Genomic DNA, 25,751 nt, shown 5'->3' on the forward strand with positions numbered 1-25,751 from the left:
TCACTCACTCATTAAAAAGACATTTTTGGGCCTTTCTGCTGCTGAAGAATCACTGTGCCATTCATTGTGGTAAACTCTGAAACAGATGTAAAGAAAACAAAGACATGTTCATTGAGTTGTAGAGTGCAGTGGGAAAGAGGGCAAAGTCAGGGGAATGGCAGGGAGAGACATCCATGTAAGCAAATAATTCAAACACTGAGAGTACACTTGTTTTTACATAGTTTAAGAGACTAATGCATTAAAAACATTATTAGTTTATGTTTTTGGACACACAATGTTAGATATAATTTTGTGACAACAACAACTGAGGGGTGGAGAGCTATAAAGGAAGAGAGTTTTTATATGATATTGAAGTTAAGCTGGTATAAATTCAAATATGATGTTATAACTTCAGTATGTTACATGTAATCTCCATGTTAAGCACAAATAAAATAGCCATAGGATATACACAAAAGGAAACGAGAAAAGAATTTAAACGTTCCTCTACAAAAAATTTTATAAACTAAACTCAAAAGAAGACAGTAATGCAGGAGAAGAGAAATGAAAATCTATAAGGCATATGGAAAACAAAGCAAAATGACAGAAGTAAGTCCCTCCTTATCAGTGATTACTTGAAATGTAAATGGATTAAATTCTCCAATCAAAAGATAGAGATTGGCAGAATGGATTAAAAAAATCATGATCCAAGTTTATACTGTCTCCAGGAAACTCACTTTAGATCTGAAGATGCAAATGTGTTGAAAGTAAATAAAAGTGAAAGGAGGGAAAAAGATATTCCATGCAAATATTAACAAAAAGAGGGCAGGGTCGGTACGCTAATATCAGACAAAATAGACTTTAAATTTAAAAAAGTTGCAAGAGACAAAGGACATTATATATTAATAAAGTTTCAATACAGCAAGAAGACATAGCAATTATAAACATTTATGCAACTAATAATAGACCATTAAAATATATAAAGCAAAGATGGACATGATTGAAAGGAGAGATACTTCTACAATAGGCTTGCAGCCCCAAAGGGAAAGGGGTGGGAGACTTAATCATCAGACCAGAACAGCCCCTGAGTTCTCCTTCCAAGGGGTGGAGGAACTTTTCCTTACTGTCTCCCTCCCTTGATGAGCTTCTTGGAATGAGGACTTCCCTGCTAAGTTGGGATCCTGTGCTTGTTTTGTAAACTCCCTGGGGATTGCTGTTGAGTCCTTTAGAAGAAAAGCCCAGTGATGCCACTGCCCACATATTTTGCTCAGTGGAGACAAGGACTTCGGTTTTCTCAGGGCCAGCCTAGGCTCAGCACAGAATCATAGACTTAGAATTTATCATGAAGTTCATTTACTTCCATGGGAAACAATATAAAGTTACAAAATTAAAAAAATTGCCAACTGAAGATTAAGGAGCAAAGATAGAACATCTGTTATCAGTATTAAGTTGATAATTGCATGTGGTTATATATGAGGATATTGCTATTAGGCAAAAACACACTTATCTAGGGGAAAGGGTCTTCATGTATGTAACTTACCTCAACTTTTTCAGAAAAAAGTGTGTTTGTGTATGCATAAAGAGAGAGGGCATACATGATAAAGCAAATGGGGTAAAATACTAACAATAGGTGAATCTAGGTAAAAGCTATATATGAGTTTTTGTGTTATTTTTATTTTTGCAATGTTCTGTAAATTTTCAATTATTTCTAAACAAAAAGTAAATAAAAGATGACATGACAGTGTGAAACATGTCACAATCTGGGTTGGGACAAAGTCCAGTAGGAGGACAGGGGAAAAACCCATCAGCTTTGCCTGTGGGTGGGTGTGTCAGGGAAGGCTTCACGGAGAAGTTTCAGGAGAGACTTGAAGGATGCCTTCTTGACAGAGGTGTGTGAGGCACTGGAACATCTGACTGAGGTGGGAGCAGGACAGGTTGCAGGGAAGAACTGTGAGGTCCCATCCATCCTGAAAGTCTGTTACAGAATGTAACACTATATGTGCTCTGACCCAGCAGGGTTCCCCCTCCTCAGACGGTGAGTGTCACCAGTGTGACCAAGGGCACTGCTCCCTGCCCCTCCAGCCAGTCACACATTCCTTCTCAGTGCCAGGGTTCAAGGCCCGGGGACCTTCAAGGGAAGGACTCCCGAGGGAGGGACCTGCAGCCTGAAGTGAGCAGGGCTCGGCAGGGCCCTCGTGGTTTGCTCTCTCTATAAAGGTTCAGCACTTCACCCACCTCAGAACTCTCTGCAGAGGCAGTAGCTCTGAATCTCCACTTGGCTGGGAACTCTCAGCTCCTGGCATCTGTGAGGAAGGAAGGAGGGAGCTCTCCGTGCTGTGAGGAAGGTTTTTCTGAGTCTGAGACAAGATCCGAGTGTGTGGGGAGCCATGATGCCAGCTCAGGTCTGGTCTTGGTCTCAGAGATGGGAAGTTTCAGAGAAAGGGGCCCATGGCCTCTTAAGGATTTGTAGCATTGGATAGAGGTGGGGGCTATTCCAGGAGGTTCCAGAATGTTCATAAGCCCATCACTTTCCATTTGAGGTTTCCTTACTCAGAAAGTTCAAAGAGCAAGGATGGAAGGAAAAGATGGACAAGCCAATGACCTTGTGCCTCTCCTTTCCCCTTAGGGGCCGGGGGCCAGATTCTGTCTCCTGCTGTTCCTCTCTTTGGCCAGCAGAGGGCCGAGTGCAGGTCAGTCACTCAGGAGCCGCAGTTTCTTCAGCTCACCTGAGGTGTGCAGTGGAGCAGAAGGAGTAGAGCTGGGCTGGATGCTGAGGTCCTGGGCCAGAGGGGAGTTATGTAGATGCAGAGAAGCCACACTTTGCAGCCGACTTGAGATGCGGCCTGGGTGCTGACTGCTGGCCTCTCTGGTCTGAAGCTAAGGCATGTCTTGGGGCCGCACTCTGTGCCTCTGTGTGGCTTAGGAGGCTCAGGGAGCCGTGATAAAGACTGTGCTCCCTTCTAGCTACTCCTACTGTTATGGCCTTGGCCCAGGGATTCCCAGAGGGAGCTGGGTGGTCAGAGCTGTGTCCAGGGAATATCCTTCTTTAGTCTCCATCCTCACAATCCCAGGTGTAATGATAGTTTTCACTTTTAATTAATTGAGCAGAAGAATGCAAGTGTTAAGCCTGTACTAGACTGTGGGTCAGCTAGTCATAGCAGAGAGGATCCTGACCTCTGGGGCCTCATAGCGCAGTGCTGAACTGGTGAAGTGGGCAGGGGCTGGGATCTGATGACCAGGAAGGCTGCTGTCAGCTGTACCAGACTATTAATGAGAATTATCTTCACATCCTCTAGCAGCGACCCGTTCTCCTGAGACATTTTGGGAGAGCAAAACCTGCGCTTCTTTCCTCTTTCCTGCCTAGAAGCATCAAGGAAAGTTGAAAGAAAGAAAAGAGAAAAGAGAAAGAGAAAGTTGTGGTGAAGCAAGTGGTGAGTTATAAACCAACCCAGCGTCCTCTCATCTGAGTCACTTTTAAGCTAAATGGACCCCAGTCATGGACAGCAAGAGGAGTGTGTCCATCACTCTTGTCTGCTCTGACTCCAGCTACAGCCAAGGAGATTTCCAGTGAGAACTTTGAGGCTTTTCGGTCCCACCCAGGCACAGCAGACATGATCTTCTGAACACAGAGAGAATGTAGTGCTCCTGGTGACTCTTAAGGTGGTGGCCAGAGCAGTGATGAGTCTAAGATTTTCCCCTTGTTGTAAGCTGAAGAGTTAGCCTGCCAGAGTTTCATAGATGCTGGCAGAAAATATGAAACTCCTGACAGTGAGACAAAGAAATGTATTATTCACATTCATAGCAGTAGCCAGAGTACCAGCATTTTCTTGTGCTGCTTCCCTGAGTCCCATCCCCACAGGGTGATGTGAAGAGGACCAGGAAAACAGTTGCAGATTTAGTCTGTTTGCCAAGCAGCTCGTAAATTGGGCTCGTCAAGCAACTACAAACCTTTTCAGAGAGTATAGTTTATTCTTTTTGGGGCTGAGTATGAGGAGGAACTCTGCGCTTAGAGAATCTGAATCTTATATAAAGGGCTGAGACCATGCCTGCCCTTTACTCTTAGTTCCAGAGGCTACATCCTGATGCAGACTTGAGATGTGGTTGGGTGCTGATTTCTGGCCTCTCCAGGCCAAGAGGAAGCACAATCCATTGAGAGTTAATATCTCTGTCTTCTAAGGATGTTAGTGCTACAAAGTCTTTGAATATGTAGCATGGAACAAAAGCTGTCAGTGTCCCTGTTCATAGATGACCCATAGAGAATTTCTTGCCACTTTGCAAGTTGTTCTCACCTGTGAACATTAACCTAGCTTTTACTCTTTTAAGAGCCATACAGGGTATTGGTTAAGAAGCCTGGGTTTATATCCTATAAATTGGAGAGGATAGTAATTTTAACTTCATAGTGTTCTAATGATGATTAAATGACACATGTCAAGTTCCTAGAAAAGAGTTTGGCACATTGTACGTGTTCAACAAACGCTAACAATTGTTCATTGTTGTTATTTACACTTTCCCCAAGAGTGCAGGGAAGGATTGATGACTGGGCTTTGGAAGCAGATACTCACGCTGACCAACTGGTGAGTAGTAAGATGCGGTTTTCTCAGCATCACCAAAGTCATAGACCAGAGGAATAGCTGGGCCATTGTCAGTCTGACAGCTCCCTGATCCGTACTTCACTGGGTATTTCTGCAGGGACCCAAGATACAGGTTGTGTGAGGACAGTAGAGAAGCTGCCACATTGGGAATTGGGGGATTTAGAGCCTTCAGGTGTCAATATGCAGAAATCAGTCTAAATAATAGTGACTCCTTCCCACTCCCCCCACCCCATAGCTAGGTTCCTAACTAGCTTCAAGCCCCTTGTCCTTCTCCCTCTCTACCCCCTCTCTCCTCCTCCATAGGCCTCATCCTGTGCTCAGCTCAGCTTCCTGAGAGAGGTAGCACATGAGTTCACCTGACCCACAGGTGGAAGAAACAGCCAAGCACAAGCACCAGCTAGTGACACGGAACCCAGAGCAGACTTACTCTTCACCCCAGACACTTGGCTCTCTGTTCACCAAAAGAAGTGTGAACAGCCTGCAGCCCCATACACCCGGTAGAGTCCAAACAGATTGTGTCCCAGATTCGGGAAGAAGCTAGTGTTGGTGCGGTACCTCAGCAGGGAGCTGTTCCTCCAGTGCTGCAGGGGGCGCTTGTTGGGCACATGCCACATGCCCAGGTCCTGGGCCTGGATGTCATAGTAACCAGGGTTCTGCAGAGCAACACACACACTGATCCTGAACAGCCCAGGAGGTCCCACTAACCAAAGACCCACACATGCAGTTCTCAGTTGAGCTGAGAGCTCTGGGCTCCAGGGGGGCAGGTGGCAGCAACGCTCAGACACCTGCCATCGCCAGCAGACGATAAGGCCCCATCGCCCAAAAAGACCCGGTGGGAGAAAGTCGTGATTCAAGACATGGACTTTTTTCCTTCTTCTTCTCCAGCCCTACCTCCTCATCCCCATCTCCCACCCTCCCTTCCACACGCTCTGCTCCAGCCACACTCAGCTCTCCACCCTTTCCCAGCTGGGTGGTCAGTGCCACCAACCTTGTATCACTGGTGGACGCCTCTACAGACCCAAACGTGTTGGCCCAGTTGCCATCCCCCTCTGGGCAGTCTGCCGTGCTGCCCTGCTGACTCGACCAGCGATCACCTACCGTGCATTTCCCAGTAATGTGGTTCTCGTGCACACTGGCCACTAGGGTCCAGCCGCCATCCCCAGAGGTCATGACACAGAAGGTCTGGTAGATGACGCCATTCTCAGTGTAGAGGAAATACAGGCCATCTGCGGACGGAACCAGCCTAGAGAGCCCGTGTCTGTGAGTACAGGGTCCATTTCAGGCTCCAAAACCAGAAACACCCTGGGAAGTCAGAAATGTATCCTAGAGGCTCCCGCACATATCCATTTGTTGGTGTAGGGAATCCCTGTGCTGGTGAAAGGGAAGCTGTTTCCAGTTCTTCCTTTGAATACTTGACCCTTCTCTGCCTCTTCTTTTCCAGGGGAATTTGTTGCAGGATTTGTCCAGTTCAGGGTGTTTAATAATGAGAGAGCAGCCCAATGCCCTGTGTGCTGGGATGAGAGTCACTGGCTGCAACACTGAGCACGTGAGCTTATTTATTTATTTATTGGCTGCGTTGGGTCATCGTTGCTGCAGGCAGGGGCTTTCTCTAGTTGCGGCGAGCAGGGGCTACTCTTTGTGGCGGTGTGTGGGCTTCTCATTTCGGTGGCTTCCCTTTGTTTTGGAGCACAGGCTCTAGGTGCGCGGGCTTCAGTAGTTGTGGCACGTGGGCTCAGCAGCTGTGGCTCGCGGGCTCTAGAGTGCACGCTCAGTAGTTGTGGCGCACGGGCTTAGTTGCTTCGCGGCATGTGGGATCTTCCCGGGCCAGGGCTCAAACCTGTGTCCCCTGCATTGGCAGGCGGATTCTTAACCACTGCGCCACCAGGGAAGTCCCAAGCATGTGATTTTTGAGACGATATAAGGCCTGGTGTGCTTGTGTGTGTGTGTATGTGTGTGTGTGCACACCCACCCTATGGAGTATGTTGATGTGTTTCTCCATGGCTTGCATTTTTACTTTTTTGCTGATATTTTGTAGACATAATTTTTAAATTGTTACTATTATTTTTTTAATTGAGATGTAATCGACATATAACATTATATAAGTTTCAGGTGGATAACATAATGATTCTATATTTTTATATATTGTGAAATGATCACCATAATAAGTCTCGTCAGCACCCACCACCACACATAGTTACAAATTCTTTTTTCTTGTGATGAGAACTTTTTTTTTTTTTTTTTTTTTTTGCGGTACGCGGGTCGCTCACTGTTGTGGTCTCTCCCGTTGCGGAGCATAGGCTCCGAACGCGCAGGTTCAGCAGCCATGGCTCACGGGCCCAGCTGCTCCGCGGCATGTGGGATCCTCCCGGACAGGGGCACGAACCTGCGTCCCCTGCATCGGCAGGCGGACTCTCAACAACTGCACCACCACGGAAGCCCGATGAGAACTTTTAATATCTACTCTCTTAGTAACTTTTCAATGTACAATACAGTATTGTTAACTATAGTCACCAGTCTGTACTTTATATCCACAGGACTAATTTTATAACTGAAAGTTTGTACCTTTTGACCACTGGACATAATTTCCTGTATTGAAGTGCAATTTATCTGTATCCTCATGTATGATTAGTACTTTTATGTTGTGTTTAAAAAGTATTTCCAGGGCTTCCCTGGTGGCGCAGTGGTTGAGAATCCGCCTGCTGATGCAGGGGACACGGGTTCGTGCCCTGGTCCGGGAAGATCCCACCTGCCGCGGAGCAACTGGGTCCGTGTGCCATGGCCGCTGAGCCTGTGCGTCTGGAGCCTGTGCTCCGCAACGGGAGAGGCCACAACAGTGAGAGGCCCGCCCCGCGTACCGCAAAAAAACAAAAATATGGGCATAGGACTTGAGTAGACATTTTTCTAAAGAAGATATAGAACCAGCCAACAAGCACATGAAAAGATGTCCCACACCACTAATCACTAGGGAAATGCTAATCAAAACTATGAGATACCACTTTACACCCTTAGGATGGCCTTTATAAAAAAAAATAATAAACAGAAAATAACAAGTGAGGAAGACCCAGGAATTTGCATTTCTATCAAGCTCCTAGGTGATTCTGATGCTGCTGGTCTGGGAACCACACTTTGAGAACCACTGTCCTAGAATTTCTTCTCCCTAGTTAGGGTCCTATATCAGATTGTTAGAGCTGCTGTAGCAAAACACCATAAACTGGGTGGCTTAAACAACAGATATTTATTGTTTCATAGTTCCGGAGGCTGAAAGTCTGAGATCAAGGTGTCAGGAGGGCTGGTTCCTCCTGAAGGGTGTGAGGGAGAATCTGTCCCATGCCTCTCCCCTAGCTTTTGGTTGTTTGCCGCCAATCTTTGACGTTCCTTGACTTGTAGTTGTATCACCAGAATTCTGCCTTCAACTTCACGTGATGTGTCTGTCTCTGTGTCCAAATATTACTTTTTCATAAGGACACCAGTCATATTGGATTAGGGCTTACCCTAATGACATATCTTAATGTGATTTTCTCCAAAGACCCTATTTCAAATTAAGGTTCTATGCTGAGGTACTGGGGATTGGTACATCAACATCTTTTGGGGGGACACAATTCAACCCATAAGAGGTCCCTTATATATTTTGGTCTCCATATGGCTGAACAATTCACTCAGCAGCACATTAAGCCTTATCATAGGCAATTCTATCCTTTCCCTTTCTGCAATCCTGTCCTGGCCTCAGCTGCTTTTTAATTGTAGGATGCCTTTGTCTTCCTTTATATGTTAGGCTTGCAACAGAGTTTGGCTTCTGGTTCCACTCTCTTGGCATTTTAGGGGAGGAGTACTCCCTTCTTTGTACATTATTTCTGCTCCTTTAGCACTAAGAACAAACCACAACCCATCACAGTGGGACCATGAGACAAAACTGTATGTACAGAAACCAATAACTCTCCCCTTTATTTAAATAACAAGTTAGAAGACATAATGGAAGAAAAGATCCCATTTATCAATACAATAACAATAAAAAATTTGGGGATAAATTTAACTAGTAATGTGTGAGATCTAGATGATGAAACTATAAACACCAAGTTTTTTTTTTTTTTTTTTTTTTGTGGTATGCGGGCCTCTCACTGTTGTGGCCTCTCCCGTTGCGGAGCACAGGCTCCGGACGCGCAGGCTCAGCGGCCATGGCTCACGGGCCCAGCTGCTCCACGGCACGTGGGATCTTCCCGGACCGGGGCACGAACCCGTGTCCCCTGTGTCGGCAGGCGGACTCTCAACCCCTGCGCCACCAGGGAAGCCCACCAAGATATTTTGGGGAGGAAAATGGTTCAGTCCTGGAATAAGTAGGGTGAAGGTGCCAACAAAGCAAACTGACAGATGTTACACGGAGCCAACCTGTCATGATCTCCACAGTTAAAGTAGCCAAGTCTTCTGAAACTGTTTCCTTTGATAACCCACTCAAGTGCATATAACAATGATAATGCCATGTGGGATTTTTAGGAATTCTTTATATGCTCTAGATACAGCCTTTTATTCATTATGTGTGTTACAAATTCTTTTCCCATTCTGGGCCTTGCCTTTTCACTTTATGGGTTTTTGATAAACAGAGGTTCTTAATTGTAATGAATTGCAATTTACTGTTCCTGTTCCTTTTGTGTCTTATTTAATAAATTTTTCCTTATTCCCAGGTCATGAAGATACTTGTGGGGTATATTCACAGGTATCTTTAACTGTGTAATATTCTAAAAGCACTGTTGTTTTATGTTTCACATAAAAATCTACAGTTGAGCTGTAATCGACTTTTTTCTTTATTGAGAGGTAGGAGTTGCTTAATTTTCTTTTCCATTTTGATTTCAAATCGTCCCAGCACCCCTGTGATTGATTTACTGTTATTTTCCCCACTTCTTTGCACTTTCCCGATGGGTGGTCTGGTGCCCACTTGCTTTCTCCACTTATTTTCTCTCCACATCTTCATGTCCTTAGAATGTCCTATCCATGGAAATCCAGTCTGGAAGTAAGGGAATTTCACAAAACTGGGTTCTCCTTTGGGCTGGCAGGAAGACCATTTAAAATGGGTAAGAAAAAGAGACTCCAGCAAAGGCCCAGAAATCATCTCCCCAGTTTTGGAGCCTGCAGTGTGCTGAAGGTTCTCTGCAGCTCAGAGACATCCACTCTGAGGCAGGGTAGACCCTGCTGCCAAGAACATCTTAGCACAGCTCTGTTACCTCCACTCCATTGAACCACTAACTTGAAGGAATTATCGCTCCTAAGAAAGTAACTCGTGGACACTGACCCCTCTCCTGGCAATGAAGAAAACAACAGAAAAGAGATTCTGGTCATTGCCATTGAAAAAATATAACCAAGGTGCAGAAAGTGTCCTAGTGATCACTTTTATTTCCCTTTCTCTTTTCTAGGCGTGAAACCCCAAAGGGAAAGGGATGGGAGACTTAATGATCAACCAAGAACAGCCCATGAATTTTCCTTCCAAGGGGTGGAGGAGCGTTCTCTTACTCTCTCCCTTCTTCTACCAGCTGCTTGGAATGCAGATTTTCCTGCTAAATTGGGATCCTGTGATTGTCTTGCAGACCCCCTGGGGATTGCTGCTGTGTCCTTTAGGTGGAAAACCCGTGTTGCTTCTGCCCACATCCTTTGCCCAATGGAGACGAGGATTTTGGTTTTCTCAGGCTAAGCAGAGAATCACAGACTTAGAACTTGTCATAAAGTTCATTTACTTCAATGGGAAAAGTATAATGTTACAAAATTTAAAAATTTGCTAATTAAAGATTAAAAAGCAAACATTTAACATTATTATTATTTACTATAAATATATAATATTTTAAATATTTAGAGCACATATTTGTAGAGCACATTTTACTAAATATAAAAGTCAAAAACAGGGCTTCCCTGGTGGCGCAGTGGTTGAGAGTCCGCCTGCCGATGCAGGGGACACAGGTTCGTGCCCCGGTCCGGGAAGATCCCACATGCCATGGAGTGGCTGGGCCCGTGAGCCATGGCCACTGAGCCTGCATGTCCGGAGCCTGTGCTCCGCAACGGGAGAGGCCACAACAGTGAGAAGCCCGTGTACCGCAAAAACAAAAACAAAAGTCAAAAACATCAATAAAAAAGGAAAAATTTCAGGCTTTGACACTTCAGGAAGCTTTGAAGACAATAGTCTCCCAGATATTTAAAAACAAAACAAAACAAAACCTCAAGAGCAGCTTCTGTGAGAAAGATATAAAATAATCTTTGGTCCAGAAATGGGTGGACTTCAGCACTTTACTTGAAGGATCTACTTGGAGCCCTACATGCATCTCCAACAGAACCCACACTAAGCCTGCAAAGCTCTTGTTTCTAAGGAACAATAAGTGAAGCAAATACAGTATGAGTTCTATGACAATTCAGGCAGCGCATAAAAAAAACCAAACGTAATGTCCCTTCCTGCAAGATATCAAGGTCTCCGCTTCATCTCAAACAGCTGATGCCAGGGGCAGAATCTGGTTTACCTAGATGCAAGAGGCCACTGATACAAGACAAAGTGTGTTTTCTAAATGACTTCACAGTAAGAAAAAAAAAAAATCCAGGATTTTCAAGGTGGGGAAAAGTTATAAGAGACTCCCTCCACATTGACTAAATATCTGAGGTAAGAGCAATCAGAACTAATCGCTATCCCTTCTCCCAACATCAGGGAGCTGTAGAAAAGGCTGCCTTGTTGCTCAACAGAGAAGGAAGGAGAAAAAAAAATACATATATATATATGAGAAGATTAGTCTCAACATAGATTTACACCCCATTCACTGGATCAAAACAAATTATAAAACCATCATACTTATTTCCACGATATGCTCAAAAGTATGTACAGGCAACCAGAAACTATAAGTCTACATAGAAAGTTTGAAGAAAAATAAATGAATTGCTAGAAAAGTAAGATATAGTTTTAAAAATTCAATTAACATCTATTATTAATATCATTTTACATGAAAGATATTTTAATAACAACAAAATAGAAAGGACATAATCACAGAGTAAATATAGTTCTTTACCTTGAATACATCTAATTGCATGGAAAATCCACATTTTTGTTCTTATATTTTTTATGATGTATGCCAACTCCTGGAAACTGTCATGACCTGCCACCATCTTTAGAGGGCAACTTGTGAATCTCTGATTTAGTAAAAACTCCTCTCAGGATCAAAACTTTTGACATCATTCATACCCCAGATCAATGAGTTCTCTGAGAAAATATATTTACCTCCCTTTCTCAGTGACAGAATCAACCACTTCTTCCTATGTATTTTCATAATTCTGAGACAAGCTTTTATTATGTAACTGATAACATTGCATTCAAATATTTATTTGCCTCTTTTAGCAATTATTAAGAGAGATGGTGATTTCCCATGTTTGCTAAGCTAATACTTTCTATTTTGAGAACATCAAGGAAATGAATTACTCAAAGGGTTCGGATGAATTAAAGCAAGAAATGAGTTCTCAGATGTCTAGCGTTACAAAGTTTTAAAAAAACAACAACAAAAAATTGCAGGAATAGACTATAACCAGGCCTAAAACCGGTGTCTGCCACCAGGATGTTGTGACTACAAAACAAGCTTTCAGTACTCCTGTACACTGTGATATCCTGTAAGATTGAAATGTTAGTGTACTTACTGGGGTAAAACCAGGATGGGTTTTTAAGCAAGGAATGGATATGGTGACATTTTTTAAGAGGAATGTAGTTTTATTCAATTTGAAATTTTAATGCAAAGTGTTCCTCAAGATATATATATTAAGATACACATTCAGATTTCGTATTTTTGAAAAACACTAAAATATTTTATTATACCCCAAATACTGGGATTTTGGAACTTAAGAGCTCTGTATTTCAGAATGTCAGCATATGCCAAACCTGTACTGTAATCACAAACTCCCCACCAGGCCCAGGTTTTCAGGCTGCTTGAGGTCTTACCCAGCAGTTACACACTTTTCTGGTAGAGGTCACTGAATACACATTTGTCCTCATATTCTCAATAGTCCTTTGTTAGAAACAGTATTCAGCAGAGAATAAACCCCTATGTTGATGATCAAAGAATGAACATCTGGAAGGTTACTAAATCCAAATGTAATTAAAAATGTACTGTTTTACTCCCCCAAATTTTACTAAGCAAATTTTAGAAGTTTTATATATCATGTAGAAACAATATTGCTCAGCTCCCTCAGCTGCTAGGTTGGGTCTGTGTCACTAGTTACTATATTGCACATGAGATACCACATAGCAAATACATGCTCTTGACTGAGGTGGATGGAGACAAAGATTTTGGGAGTCGTATTTTTGTGTGTGTGTGTGTGTGTGTGTGTATATATATATATATATATATATATATATATATATATATATATAGTGCCTGCATATGTGTCTGTGTGTCTGTGTGTGTCCTGATTGAAGATGATTTATCAAGGAAATTTTTCCATACTGTTTGCCTGTTGAAGACCCAGAATCAGTTATTCCTTTTGCTCCTGCTTGCAAAACAGACCACCTTTTCTCTCTGAGGTCCTGTCCTTTGTAATATAGAACCAAGGCAGCTGACATGCAGTGCTCATATTGTTTCCCAGAGGTCTTCCCTTAAAGCTCCAGTGCAGTAGGTACATCACATACCTCCTGAGATACCACAGGCAACACATGTAACATTTTCCCTACAACAGAACACAGAACTCCATCCTTTAACCTCCAAGATTAGTTTCTTCATCAGCTATAAGCATGCCACCAAGCCAGGGCTACATATTTGAGTTATTTCCTGAGTCTGGGAAAAGGGCAATGTTGACTTGTGCCCTGCCTGGTAAAGGCTTCAGCCTGAAAATAACCTTTTCTGCTTACATTCCTTGGCTAGAACAAGTCCCATGGCCCTTTTTAACTTCACAGATAAGAGGTGCAGTCTTCCATGTGCCTCTAAAAAGAAGTGAATTGAATCAGAGTGAACAACACTAATGATTACCTGAAAGTTTTCCTGATGAAGTGACATTAGTGGTCATTTACTTATGGCTGTAAGAAACAGCAGAGATGCATGGGAGACAGTTCGGTCCTCTTTCTGTATCTCCTTCCCTCTCTCTCCTACCTTTCCTTCACCCCTCCCTCCCCCTTTCCTTTTTTTTCATAATGACTTAGACACTTATAAACCACTACCCAACTCCAAAACTGGAATGTTATTAATAACCTATACCTACCCATGTGCTCCTCTACATTGCCGTTGTCTGAATTTGTGTTTACCATTCTGTTGTGTAGACTTGCTTGGGCCAAGATTGTGGCCTGAGCTCTACTTCCTTTCATAGGCACAACAAAATTAAAACAGAGTAACTATTGATGAGAAAGATTGGAATCTAACAGAAAAGATCTTCTACAACTAAAGATATAGAGAAGGAATCTCAAGGAGTTAGGTAGGAGGGGTGGAGTCTTGATATATCAAGACCCATACCCTTGGGTGGATGACCCATAAATGGGAACATAATTACAATTGCAGAAGCTCTTCCTGAGGAGTGAGTGCTCTGAGCCCCACATCAGGCTCTCCAGACTGGGGGCCCTGCACTGGGACGATGAGCTCCCAGAACGTTTGACTTTGAAGGTCGGCAGGGCTTACTTTTGGGAGAGCCAGAGGGCCGTGGGAAACAGAGACTCCTCTCTTAAAGGGGGCACACAGGATCTCACACACTCCAGGACCCAGGGCAGAAACAGTAATCTGAAAGGAGCTTATAGCTCATAGCCACCTGCCTATCTTGGGAAGCCTCATGGAGAGGTAGGAGGTAACTGGAGCTCACCCTGGTGACATAGACATTGGTAGCAGCCATTTTTGGGAACTTGTCCTACTACCTGGGCACTGGTGCTGGCAAGCACCATTTTGTAATCCTCTATCTAGCTTATTAGCACTGGAACCTGCCCCACCCACCAATACTGTGATGCCTCAGGCCGTGCAACTGATTGGCGGGGGACACAGTCTCACCCACCAGTAGGCAGGCTGCCTTAAGACTCCCTGAACTGACACCTTCCTTATGACATGGCCTGTCCACCAGAGGGTCCAGGACCCTGCCTCCCACACCAGGGCATAGGCAGTAACCCTAGAACCCCCAGAGCCCTGCAGCCAGAAATTCCAGGATCTGGCTCTGCCTGCCAGTGGGCTGGTAGGCCAAATGACCAGTAAGACAGAAATACAGCCCCACCCATTAAAAAAAAAAAAGGAACAGCAAAAAATATGTTACAATGAAGGAGCAAGGTAAAAACCTACAAGACCAAATAAGTGAAGATGAAATAGGCAGCCTACCTGAAAAAGAATTCAGAGTAATGATAGTAAAGATGATCCAAAATCTCAGAAACAGAACAGAGAAAATACAAGAAACGTTTAACAAGGATCTAGAAGAACTAAAGAGCAAACAAACAGTGATGAACAGCACAATAACTGAAATTAAAAATACTCTAGAAGGAATCAATAGCAGAAAAACTGAGGCAGAAGAAAGGATAAGTGACCTGGAAGATAAAATGATGGAAATAACTGCTGTGGAGCAGAATAAAGATAAAAGAATGAAAGAATTGAGGTCTCAAAGACCTCTGGGACAACATTAAGTGCACCAACATTCGTATTATAGGGGTCCAGGAGAAGAACAGAAAGAGAAAGCGTCTGAGAAAATATTGGAAGAGATTAGAGTTGAAAACTTCCCTAACATGGGAAAGGAAATAGTCAATCAAGTCCAGAAAACACAGAGAGTCCCATACAGTATAAACCCAAAGAGAAACACACAGAGACACATATTAATCAAACTTTCAAATATTAAATACAAAGGAAAAAATATTAAAAGCAGCAAGGGAAAGCAACAAATAACATTTAAGGCAATCCCCATAAGATAACAACTGATCTTTCAGCAGAAACTCTGTGAGCCAGAAAGGAGGGGCAGGACATATTTAAAGTGATGAAAGGGAAAAACCTACAACTAAGATTACTCTACCCAGAAAATATCTCATTCAGATTTGATGGAGAAGTCAAAAGATTTGCAGACAAGTGAAAGCTACAAGAATTCAGCACCAACAAACCACGTTTACAACAAATGCTGAAGGAACTTCCCTAAGTGGGAAACACAAGAGAAGAAAAAGACCCACAAAAACAAACCCAAATCAACTGAGAAAATGGTAATAGGAACATACATATCGATTATCACCTTGAATGTAAAACGATTAAATGCTCCAACCAAAAGACACAGACTGGCTGAATGGATACAAAAACAAGACTCTTATATATACTGTCTACAAGAGACCCACTTCTGACTTAGGGACACATACAGACAGAAAGTGAGAGGATAGAAAAAGATATTCCATGCAAATGGAAATCACAAGAAAGCTGGAGCAGCAATACTCATATCAGATAAAATAGACTTTAAAATAAAGACTGTTACAAGAGATAAGGAAGGACACTACATAATGATCAAGAGATCAATTCAAGAAGAAAACATAACAATTATAAATATTTATGCACCCAACATAGGAGCACCTCAATACATAAGGCAAGTGCTAACAGCCATAAAAGGAGAAATCAACAGTAACACAATAATAGTGGGGGACTTTAACACCCCAATTACACAAATAGACAGATCATCCAGAGAGAAAATAAATAAGGAAACACAGGCTTTAAATGACACAATAGACCAGATAGACTTAATTGGTATTTTTAGGACATTCCACCCAAAAGCAGAAGAATACACTTTCTTCTCAAGTGCTCACGGAATGTTCTCCAGAATAGATCACATCTTGGGTCACAAATCAAGCCTTGGAAAATTTAAGAAAACTGAAATCATATCAAGCATCTTTTCTGACCAAAAAGCTATGAAATTAGAAACCAATTAGAGGAAAAAAACAGTAAAAAACACAAATACATGGAGGCTAAACAGTGCACTGCTAAATGACTAAGAGATCACTGAAGAAATCAAAGAAGAAATAAAAAAATACCTAGAAACAAATGACAATGAAAACACGATGATCCAAAACCTATGGGACACAGCAAAAGCAGTTCTAAGAGGGAAGTTCATAGCAATTCACGCTCACCTCAAGAAACAAGAAAAATCTCCAAAAAACAATCTAACTTTACACCTGAAGCAACTAGAAAATGAAGAACAAAGAAAACCCAAAGTTAGTAGAAGGAAAGAAATCATAAAGATCAGAGCAGAGATAAATGAAATAGAAACAAACAATAACAAAGATCAATAAAACTAAAAGTTCGTTCTTTGAGAAGATAAACAAAATCAATAAACCTTTAGCCAGACTCATCAAGAAAAAAAGGGAGAGGACTAAACTCAATAAAATTAGAAATGAAAAAGGAGAGATTACAATTGACCCTGCAGAAATACAAAAGATCATAAGAGACTACTATAAGCAACTTTATGCCAATAAATTGGACAACCTGGAAGAAATGGACAAATTCTTGGAAAAGTACAACTTTCCAAGATTGAACCAGGAAGAATTAGAAAATATAGACAGACCAAGAACAAGTAATGAAGTTGAAACTGTAATTAAAAACCTTCCAACAAACAAATGTCCAGTTCCAGATGGTTTCACAGGTGAATTCTATCAAACATTTAGAGAAGAGTTAACACCTATCCTTCTCAAACTCTTCCAAAGAACTGTGGAGGGAGGAGCACTCCCAAACTCATTCTACGAGGCTACCATCACCCTGACAGCAAAACCAGACACAGATATCACAAAAAAAAAAAATTATAGACCAATATTCCTGATGAACATAGATGCAAAAATCCTCAACAGAATACTAGCAAACAGAATCCAACAACGCATTAAAAGGATCATATGCTATGATCAAGTGGGATTTATCCCAGGGATGCAAGGATTTTTCAGTATATGCAAATCAATCAATGTGATACACCATATTAACAAATTGAAGAATAATAACCCTATGAGCATCTCAATAGATACAGAAAAAGCTTTTGACAAAATTCAACAACCATTTATGATAAAAACTCGCCAGAAAGTGGGCATAGAGGGAACCGACCTCAGCATAATAACAGCCATATATGACAAAGCCACAGCAAACATCATTCTCAATGGTGAAAAACTGAAAGCATTTCCTCTAAGATCACAACAAGACAAGGATGTCCACTCTCACCACTATTATTCAGCATAGTATTGGAAGTCCTAGCCACAGCAATCAGAGTATAAAAAGAAAAAAAGGAATACAAATTGGAAAAGAAGAAGTAAAACTGTCACCGTTTGCCGATGACATAATACTATACATAGAAAATCCTAAAGATGCTAGGATTCTAGAAACAAATGAAACCAGAAAACTACTAGAACTAGTCAGTGAATTTGGTAAGGTTGCAGGATACAAAATTAATGCACAGAAATCTCTTGCATTCCTATACACTAACAACGAAAAGATTTTTTGTGGTCTAATATGTGGGTATGTGGACATGTGTAACCTGTGTAGTAGATGTAACCACACATGGAATCAGAAAACCTGTCAGCACTGATATGGATTATACATGACAGACAAACAACAATGTGGAGAAAAGAAAATCCTCCAGAAGAGAGTTTGCCATGTCAAGAAAATTTCATTTATGGTTTATTGCGAATGTTCATATCATTAAAAAAACAAGATAATTTGGTTTTAAGTTCCTAACTGCAGTATGAAACTTTGATCACATGTGCTTGTTTTCAGAGGCCAGTGTACCACAACTCAAAAAATTAAAGGGAACATTGGCTTGCACAAATTACCTTCTCATTCAGACCTCAATTTTGATCTTCTAAATTTATAATTCACAAAGTAGGTGCAATTCACAAACTAGGTGGCAGGGCACCTAGAGTCATTATGTTTTCTTTTCCATTTTGCAAAACACTCAAATGTAACAATTTAAGTATAAAATTGGATGCTAAATCAGATTCTGATTTATACTATACAGTTGACCCTTGAAAAATGAACAATGCGGGGGTTAGGGGTGCTGATCCCGCCCCTACCAAAGTCTAAAATTTGAGTATAACTTTATAGTTGGCCCCCCATACAGGCGGTTCTGCATCCGTGGATTCAACCAGCCACAGGTCGTGTAGTACTGCAGAACATATTGAGTGACCAAAAAAAAAAAGGTTTACTCTCCCTCAAGTAAGAGAAAATTCTCCCGCCTGATGACCTTCAAACTGAGACATTGGCTCTGCAGATTTTGGATTTGCCAGCCTCCATAATTTCATGAGCCAGTTCTCTATAATAAATCTCTTTATCTCCATCTCCATTTCCATCTCTATCTCTCTATCTATGTCTATATATCTCCTATGGGTTCTGTTTCTCTGGAAAGCCTCACTAATACATTGATCTTATGTTATGTAGTTGAAAACCTGGGAACTTGGAGAACTGGTATTTTAAATCATCGCACATGTAATATAGTTATTGTAAAAAGTTCTGGACAGGAAGTATATGTGGAATAAAAAGTAAAAGTCACTCACTCACCTCTACCCAAAATTCTATTTCTTTATCTAAAGGTTGCCATCATGAATATATATATATATATATATATATATATATTTTGTGACTGTGCTGGGTCTTTGTTGCTGCGCACGGGCTTTCTTTAGTTGTAGAGAACGGGGGTTACTCTTTGTTGCTGTGTGCGGGCTTCTCATTGCGGTGCCTTCTCTTGTTGTGGAGTACGGGCTCTCTAGGTGTGTGGGCTTCAGTAGTTGTGGCACCCGGGCTCAGTAGTTGTGGCTCATGGGCTTAGTTGCTCTGCGGCATGTGGGATCTTCCCGGACCAGGGCTCGAACCCGTGTCCCCTGCATTGGCAGGCAGATTCCCAACCACTGTGCCACCAGGGAAGTCCCCAACATGAATATTTTTCCCCAGGCATGTTTCTTTGCATTTACAACCATTCAGAGAACATAAATACACACACATTAGTTTGTCCACCTAAACAGAACTATATTATGCAGATGGTTTTGTGAATGTCTTAAGCTTCTTTTCATGTGAGTATGTAGACATTTATTTTACTCTTTTAAAAGTCTTCTTAATATACTGTAGTATAGAATGAATACACCATATTTTTTAAACTGTTCCCCACTGATTAGGTTATTTAGGATTTTTTACTTAACAATGCTATAAGGAAGAATCTTGCTTATCTTTGGGCATTTGTGAAAGTATTAGTGAGAGTATTTCTGTGGGTAAATTCAGAGAGGGGTATTGCTAGGTGAAAGGGCATATGTATTTAACATGTTAATGATTACTATTAAATTGCCTTCTAGTAAATTATCAAAGTTGAAGGTGGTGTTAGGGACCCCAAATTTAAAATTAGTCTCAGAAGTGGGTGGATTGTTTCAGACATTACATGAAATTTCTAAAAATATTATATGTTCTGGTATAATGTTATAAGTCATAATTGTAGTTATTACTTTAAAATGTATATCTCAGAAATAACTGAATTTCCTTGTCAATTGCATTATTATGAACTTTCATCAAATCCTTAACCATGGTCATTTTTAAGTCTTTTGTCATTTACAGACAGTTCTGGGTGTACTCTGAGGCTTTTGCAAAAATGTTCCTATAAAAGGGTTTCATCTTCACGGAATCCATGGAAAAGACTGACAAGTACAGGTTTCTGGTAACTGACTATACTCCTGAACTGAATGAATAAGCATTTTCAGAACTCTAACGGAAAACTGATGAATTCATAAAAGTGCTAACAAAAGATGAAAAAACAAATTAATTACATGGGACTGAGTGAACTGATGAGGATGATTATAATTTTTATGACTTTCTGTTTGAATAAAAAAAGAAAATCCCACAAGGATTCAGAGGCAAAAAATATACAAATCAATTTTCACTGCAAAGTAAAGGAGCCGTTACAGTGGAGGATTCCTGGACTGAATGTTAATATTATGACATAGTATGAGTGTGTTTCGTAATTGCAATCATTGTTGCTTTTGTTGTGGTCATCCAAAAAAAAAAAAAAAAAAAGAAGTGAGTGGATTTGGGGACTCATCAGTGTTGTAGCTGGGATATACTAGAATGAACTTGACTCCTTGAAACATGGTGAAAGTGTGATTTGAGAAGAAGAAGGGTGAGTGGGTGGGGGTTGATGGAACATTAATTCTTGGATGGTCACTGACCGTTAAATGTCCAAGACTTACAAAGACCTGGGGAATATGCATGGGAAATGGGAATACAGGAGTTTCTGAGTTTATGTGGACTTTGTAGCATCTTGGGTCTTCATACTAAAGTGGCTGGATTACACAGAATGGCTCTTTGTACAAGGATCCTGCAGGGCAAGATATAAATTCCATGAAGGCAGGGACCATGGTGACTTAGTTTACCAGTGTATCTCAGAGGGAAGGGAAATGCTTTCTCTAGGGAACTCATTCATTCCTTCAGCACTCAACAGTCTATAACCAACTATTAAGAGCCAGGCACTGGGCCAGGCTCTGGAAACACTAAACTAAGGAGAGAAAAGACTTCATGTAGAAGAGCTCAAGGTCAGGCAGGGCAGTGTGTAGAACAAGTAGCAGTTATCATGGGGTAGAGTATGGTAAGGGCCACAAGACACAAAGTGGTACATCTGCTTCCAGTTCAGTTTCCAGGGGACGGTAGGTCATCCATGTGACTGGTGGGAAGAGGATGGAGCTGGTGCTGGGGTCAGGAGTGGCGAACCAGATTCCTAATTAATGTTGTCCATTAGTTGCTTTGAACAGATGGACCTTGTCCTCCATCTTTTTTTTGTGTGTGTGTGTTACGCGGGCCTCTCACCGCTGTGGCCTCTCCCATTGCGGAGCACAGGCTCCAGATGCGCAGGCTCAGCGGCCATGGCTCACGGGCCCAGCCGCTCCTCGGCATGTGGGATCCTGCCAGACCGGGGCACGAACCCGCGTCCCCTGCATTGGCAGGCGGACCCTCAACCACTGCGCCACCAGGGAAGCCCTGTCCTCCATCTTTAATGGGAGGAAATTTACTCTTCCTTATTTTATCATGCCTTGAGCACCAGTTCGTAAGGTCAAGGGCATGGCCAGATCAACTCTGAGGAAATTTCCCGGGACTGAGGACTGCCCCTTGGGAGGAGAAAAATGAGAGAAGAGCTGATAACCATTAGATTACCTGGAAAAATCTGTGTCGGTCTCCGTTTAAGAAAACAAACAAAACCTTACCGTTGTCCAGAGTTTTTTACACGCATCCTCTCAGGTACAGTTTTTAATTTGATTCTGAAACTACCTTGTAAGGGATGGGAGCCAAGTATTGTTGAGCCCACAGGCTCAGAAAATAATTTGGTCAGGATCACACAGGTTGTGTGTTGCTGAAATGGAACCCAAGTCTACATCTTTGACTCCAAATCCAGTGCTCCATCCGGAATATCACTGCTGCCTTTTTTGGCAGGCAAGGCTTTCAGTCTGCTTCCCCTCAGCCCAGCTTCAGACAGGGTGACTGGAAATGGATCAAAAGATTGAAAAGGAGAAGAAAGACTGACCTGAAGTGAACTGAAAGTATTTTCTGCTAAGGGGAAAGCAGAAGAAAGAGAAAGGCATAGAACTCTGGGGTGTGGTCTCAAAGCAATTGCATTCTGAGAAAGATGGGATGCCTCCACCTCTCCCTGGCGGGCTGAAGAGGATCAGATGCTACCTGGCCTTTCTGGAGGGTGGAATCAAAGTGCGTGCTTGGGGGAAGCAAACATGGATCTACATCCTGTCTGGGTGAGAGAAGCTGAGAGAAGGAATAAAGAACTATTACGGGAAAGTAGAAAAAGAAGAAGGGAGGGAATTTAGAAGTACAGATAGGAAACTAGGGCAAAAGCACATTCTTAAGAAAAAAATTTAATTTGCATATGCTTAAACTTTGGTATCAACTTGCAGAGATTCCCCAGGCCTGTTAGATTTTTCTAGTGCCCCTTACTTGTCTTCTTCAACATTTCACCCACTTATCTAGGGTTCCACTTCTCAGTCCACATCCTTCCCAAACCCTCTCCCCTCCACCTTCACAATGTCTGTTGGGATGGGACAGGCTCTGATGATGGCTGTTTGGCCCCCATGTAGGTTCCTCCATATTGCCAGTAGGATGCAGAGAATTGGAAAATTTCTTGGGCATCTGTCCTTTAAACAAAGCAGCTGGGCTGGGGCAGAGCTTGGGACAAGATATTGAAGCTGGTTTTGTGAGTCACTGTGAACTCTGAACACCCGCCCACTCGAGGCAGACTTTGCAAGTTTAGCTTGCGGGAACTATCAGACCAGGTCCAGGGACTGGGGCTTCCTCAACGGCCTTGTTAGTGTTCAGCTAATGAGAACAGCCTCAAGTTGAGGAAACTGTGGCTGGAGCGAGGCCGTTCTGCTCTCCGTCAGCCTCCTGCTGATGGGTGGCTGCTGAGCCTGTGCAGGGCAGAGCATCTGGTGGGAGAGGACCCGGCCTGACCCCTCTGTCTTGTGGGGATGTTGGGGCAAGCACTTACCCTCACACTCTTTCTGCTCATCAAGGGGCATCGGGGCCAAGGTAAGGAGGCTTAGCCTGGCAGGGGTGGGGCTGGCATGGACTAGGGGCCGTGGCCTTCAGGGAGATCAGTGTCCAGAGCCTCTGGGTTGTGCTGCTTACATTGGTGACCTGGAACTGTGACTCTGAACAGTTCCCCGCAGCTCTGGACAGGCTGGGTCAGAGAGCAAAGGCTGGCAGTGGGTTGGGAGGTCCTTGAGAAGCACCTCTGGCCAAGCAATCCAGGCCACCTCAGGCAAGGTAAGTCTTTTCCACTGGCTTCAGTTTTCCTTTCTGTCTAGTGGGGAGAAAGTATCCTCCCTGCTGGCTGTAAGAAGGACAAAGGAAATATCCTCTAATTTGGTGCGATTACCAGCAGAGAGGAGAAGTGGCCATGAGCTTGGGTTTCTCCAAGGAAGTAGGGGTACTGGAGCTCAGAGACTGACAGATTATTCTCTGAGGCAGGAGAGCTGAGCCCTGGCAAGGGATAGGGGAGAGGGGAAGGGTGAGGCCAAGGCCAGAACAGAGGCTTTATCAGCATGGCCTGGTCCCTCATCCCTCAGCTCTCCCAGCAGCCCAGAGGCCACGGGAGCCTGAGAATTATTAGGGAAATGTTGTCTGGGGGCAGCGTGAGGGGAAGGGAAGAGAAGGAGACAGTATAAGGAAGCTCCATAGCGAACTGTTAACTGTCAGCTGGGCCCTGAGCCAACTAATGTTTGTGTGTGTGGGAAGCAGGTTCCCCTTCTTTTTCCAACCCTAAGTCTAGGATGCTCTGAGACTCGGAGCCTGCATTTTAGATCAGTGACTCTTTGAGGGACATCATGAGTGGGGGGTGTGGTGAGAGGAGGGCACACTTTTGTGCAAAGGGAAGAAACAGAGGCACAAGGAAGTATTTGTGCAGGGCCTGTTAGAAGCCATCCCTGGGTACTCAGTTCAATCACTGAGCCCCTGAGCACTTTGGTATCCTTCAAGAAGACACATTCCAGGCTCCGGCTTTTGTAATGAGTACAGGCGGAGTAGGGCAGGGTGTAATAAGGAACAAGGAGCAGAGAGAGCAGTCTGGAGACTGGGGCTCATGCATGTGGGCTGGAGGGACCCAAAGACGCAGGATCCTAGGTAAGAGAGCTAGGTTGGAACCTGGGCTAAGTAGCCTTGAAAGCTGAGGTAGGACCCACATGCTTTGATGCCTGGCTCTGGGGGTGGGAGGGACAGAACGTTGAGGCTGACTCAGATCATGAGCCCAAGTGGCAGGAAGACGATGCTCCCTCCATCCCCATTCCCAGGCCTGTGGTGCTCTCTTTGGGTGTGGCTATGACAAGACCCATTGGTGGGAGGTAGTGGGGAGCCTGGCGAGTGATTCTTTGAGCAGAGGGAGGGATGGACTTTGGTCTTAGGGAACTTCTCTCTCTTCTTGCTATGCCCCGTGTCTGTGGGTCTGACCTCATGTAAGCTGACTGAAACTGCTTTGTTTATTTAGTTCAATTTTTAAACTTCTTAATTGAAAATGATTTTTAAGTTTCAGGGGATAGCCCAAAGAATTTTTGTATTTCCTTCACCTAGATTCACCAGTTGTTAACATTTTTTCACATTTGCCTTATTTCTCTTTCTCTCCAAATATAGGTATGTGTGTATAGCTGTATAATAATAATTACTTTTGTGGAATATTCAAGAGTAAGTTGCAGACATCATGCCCCTTTACTCTTAACTATTTTAGCACACATCTTCTAAGGACAAGGATGTTCCCATATCATATCATATATCAGCACAGTTATCAAATTTAGTAAATTTAACATAGATACAATCAAACATACAGTCCATATTTAAATATTACCAGCTGTCCCCCAAATGTGCTATACGACATCTTTTTTCCCCAACCAGAATCCAATCAGGATCATGTATTGCATTCAGTTGTTATATCTTTTTTGTCATCTTCAATCTACAATTATTCCTTTCTTTGTCTTTTATGAATTTGACATTTGTCGAATACAAGTCAGTTGTTTTCTAGAGGGTTCCACAATCTGAGTTTGTCTAATGTTTTGTCATAAGACTTAGGTCATGCACTTTTGGCAGGAATACCATGAAAGTGATGGCATGTCTTTTTCAGTGCATCCCATCAGGTGGTACAATGACAGTGAAACATTTTTTCTAAGACTTGGTTTACTGAAGAATGTAATATGCATCACATATGTGTAAGAGGCTCATAGCGCTCTTGAGCATTGCAAAAGTCTTCCAAAGGCTTCTCACTTCACGTAGAGTAAAAGCCATACATTTTACAATGGCCCATGTGATCTGGCCTCCCTGACCACTGCCCCTTCCTCTCTGGTCTTCTCACTGCATTTCAGCCACGCTGGCCTGCTGGTCCTCACGCATGTTCCACTTGGGGGCTTTGCACTGTTTTCTCCACTTAGAATGCTGCGTTTCCCTCATTTGCCATGAGGCTTCCTTCCTCATTCTGCTCAAATACCACTTCTGCAGTGATATCTTTCCCACTAAAAATGTCAACCCCTTCATCCTGTAACTTCTTCTCTCCCTCTTCGTTTATTTTTCTCTGTAATGCTCGTCTCCATTTTACATACTATATGTTTACTTATTTGTCTTATTTTCTATCTCCTAGGCTCTTCTTTACCTCATTAGAATGTAAGATCCTTGAGGCCAGGGCTTTTGTTTGTTTTGTTCACTGCTGTATCTTCAGCGTCTAGAACAGTATCCGGCACAAGTAGACCCTCACTATGTATTTATT

General features: G+C 42.8%; 1 protein-coding gene across 1 annotated transcript; it reads right to left on the reverse strand.

Annotated features, from left to right (window-relative positions):
- ITLN1 (intelectin 1) lies at positions 1 to 25,381 on the reverse strand. Its single transcript, XM_060141853.1, has 5 exons — positions 25,344 to 25,381; positions 5,553 to 5,826; positions 5,063 to 5,221; positions 4,523 to 4,659; positions 1 to 91 (listed from the first exon to the last, which is right to left on the reverse strand). The coding sequence occupies exons 1-5, from the start codon at positions 25,379 to 25,381 to the stop codon at positions 1 to 3; spliced, it is 699 nt and encodes a 232-aa protein (XP_059997836.1).
- Positions 25,382 to 25,751: the final 370 nt, after the last annotated feature.

The sequence above is a fragment of the Lagenorhynchus albirostris genome, chromosome 2 (genome assembly GCF_949774975.1).
Source record: "Lagenorhynchus albirostris chromosome 2, mLagAlb1.1, whole genome shotgun sequence".
Taxonomy (NCBI): Eukaryota; Metazoa; Chordata; class Mammalia; order Artiodactyla; family Delphinidae; genus Lagenorhynchus; species Lagenorhynchus albirostris.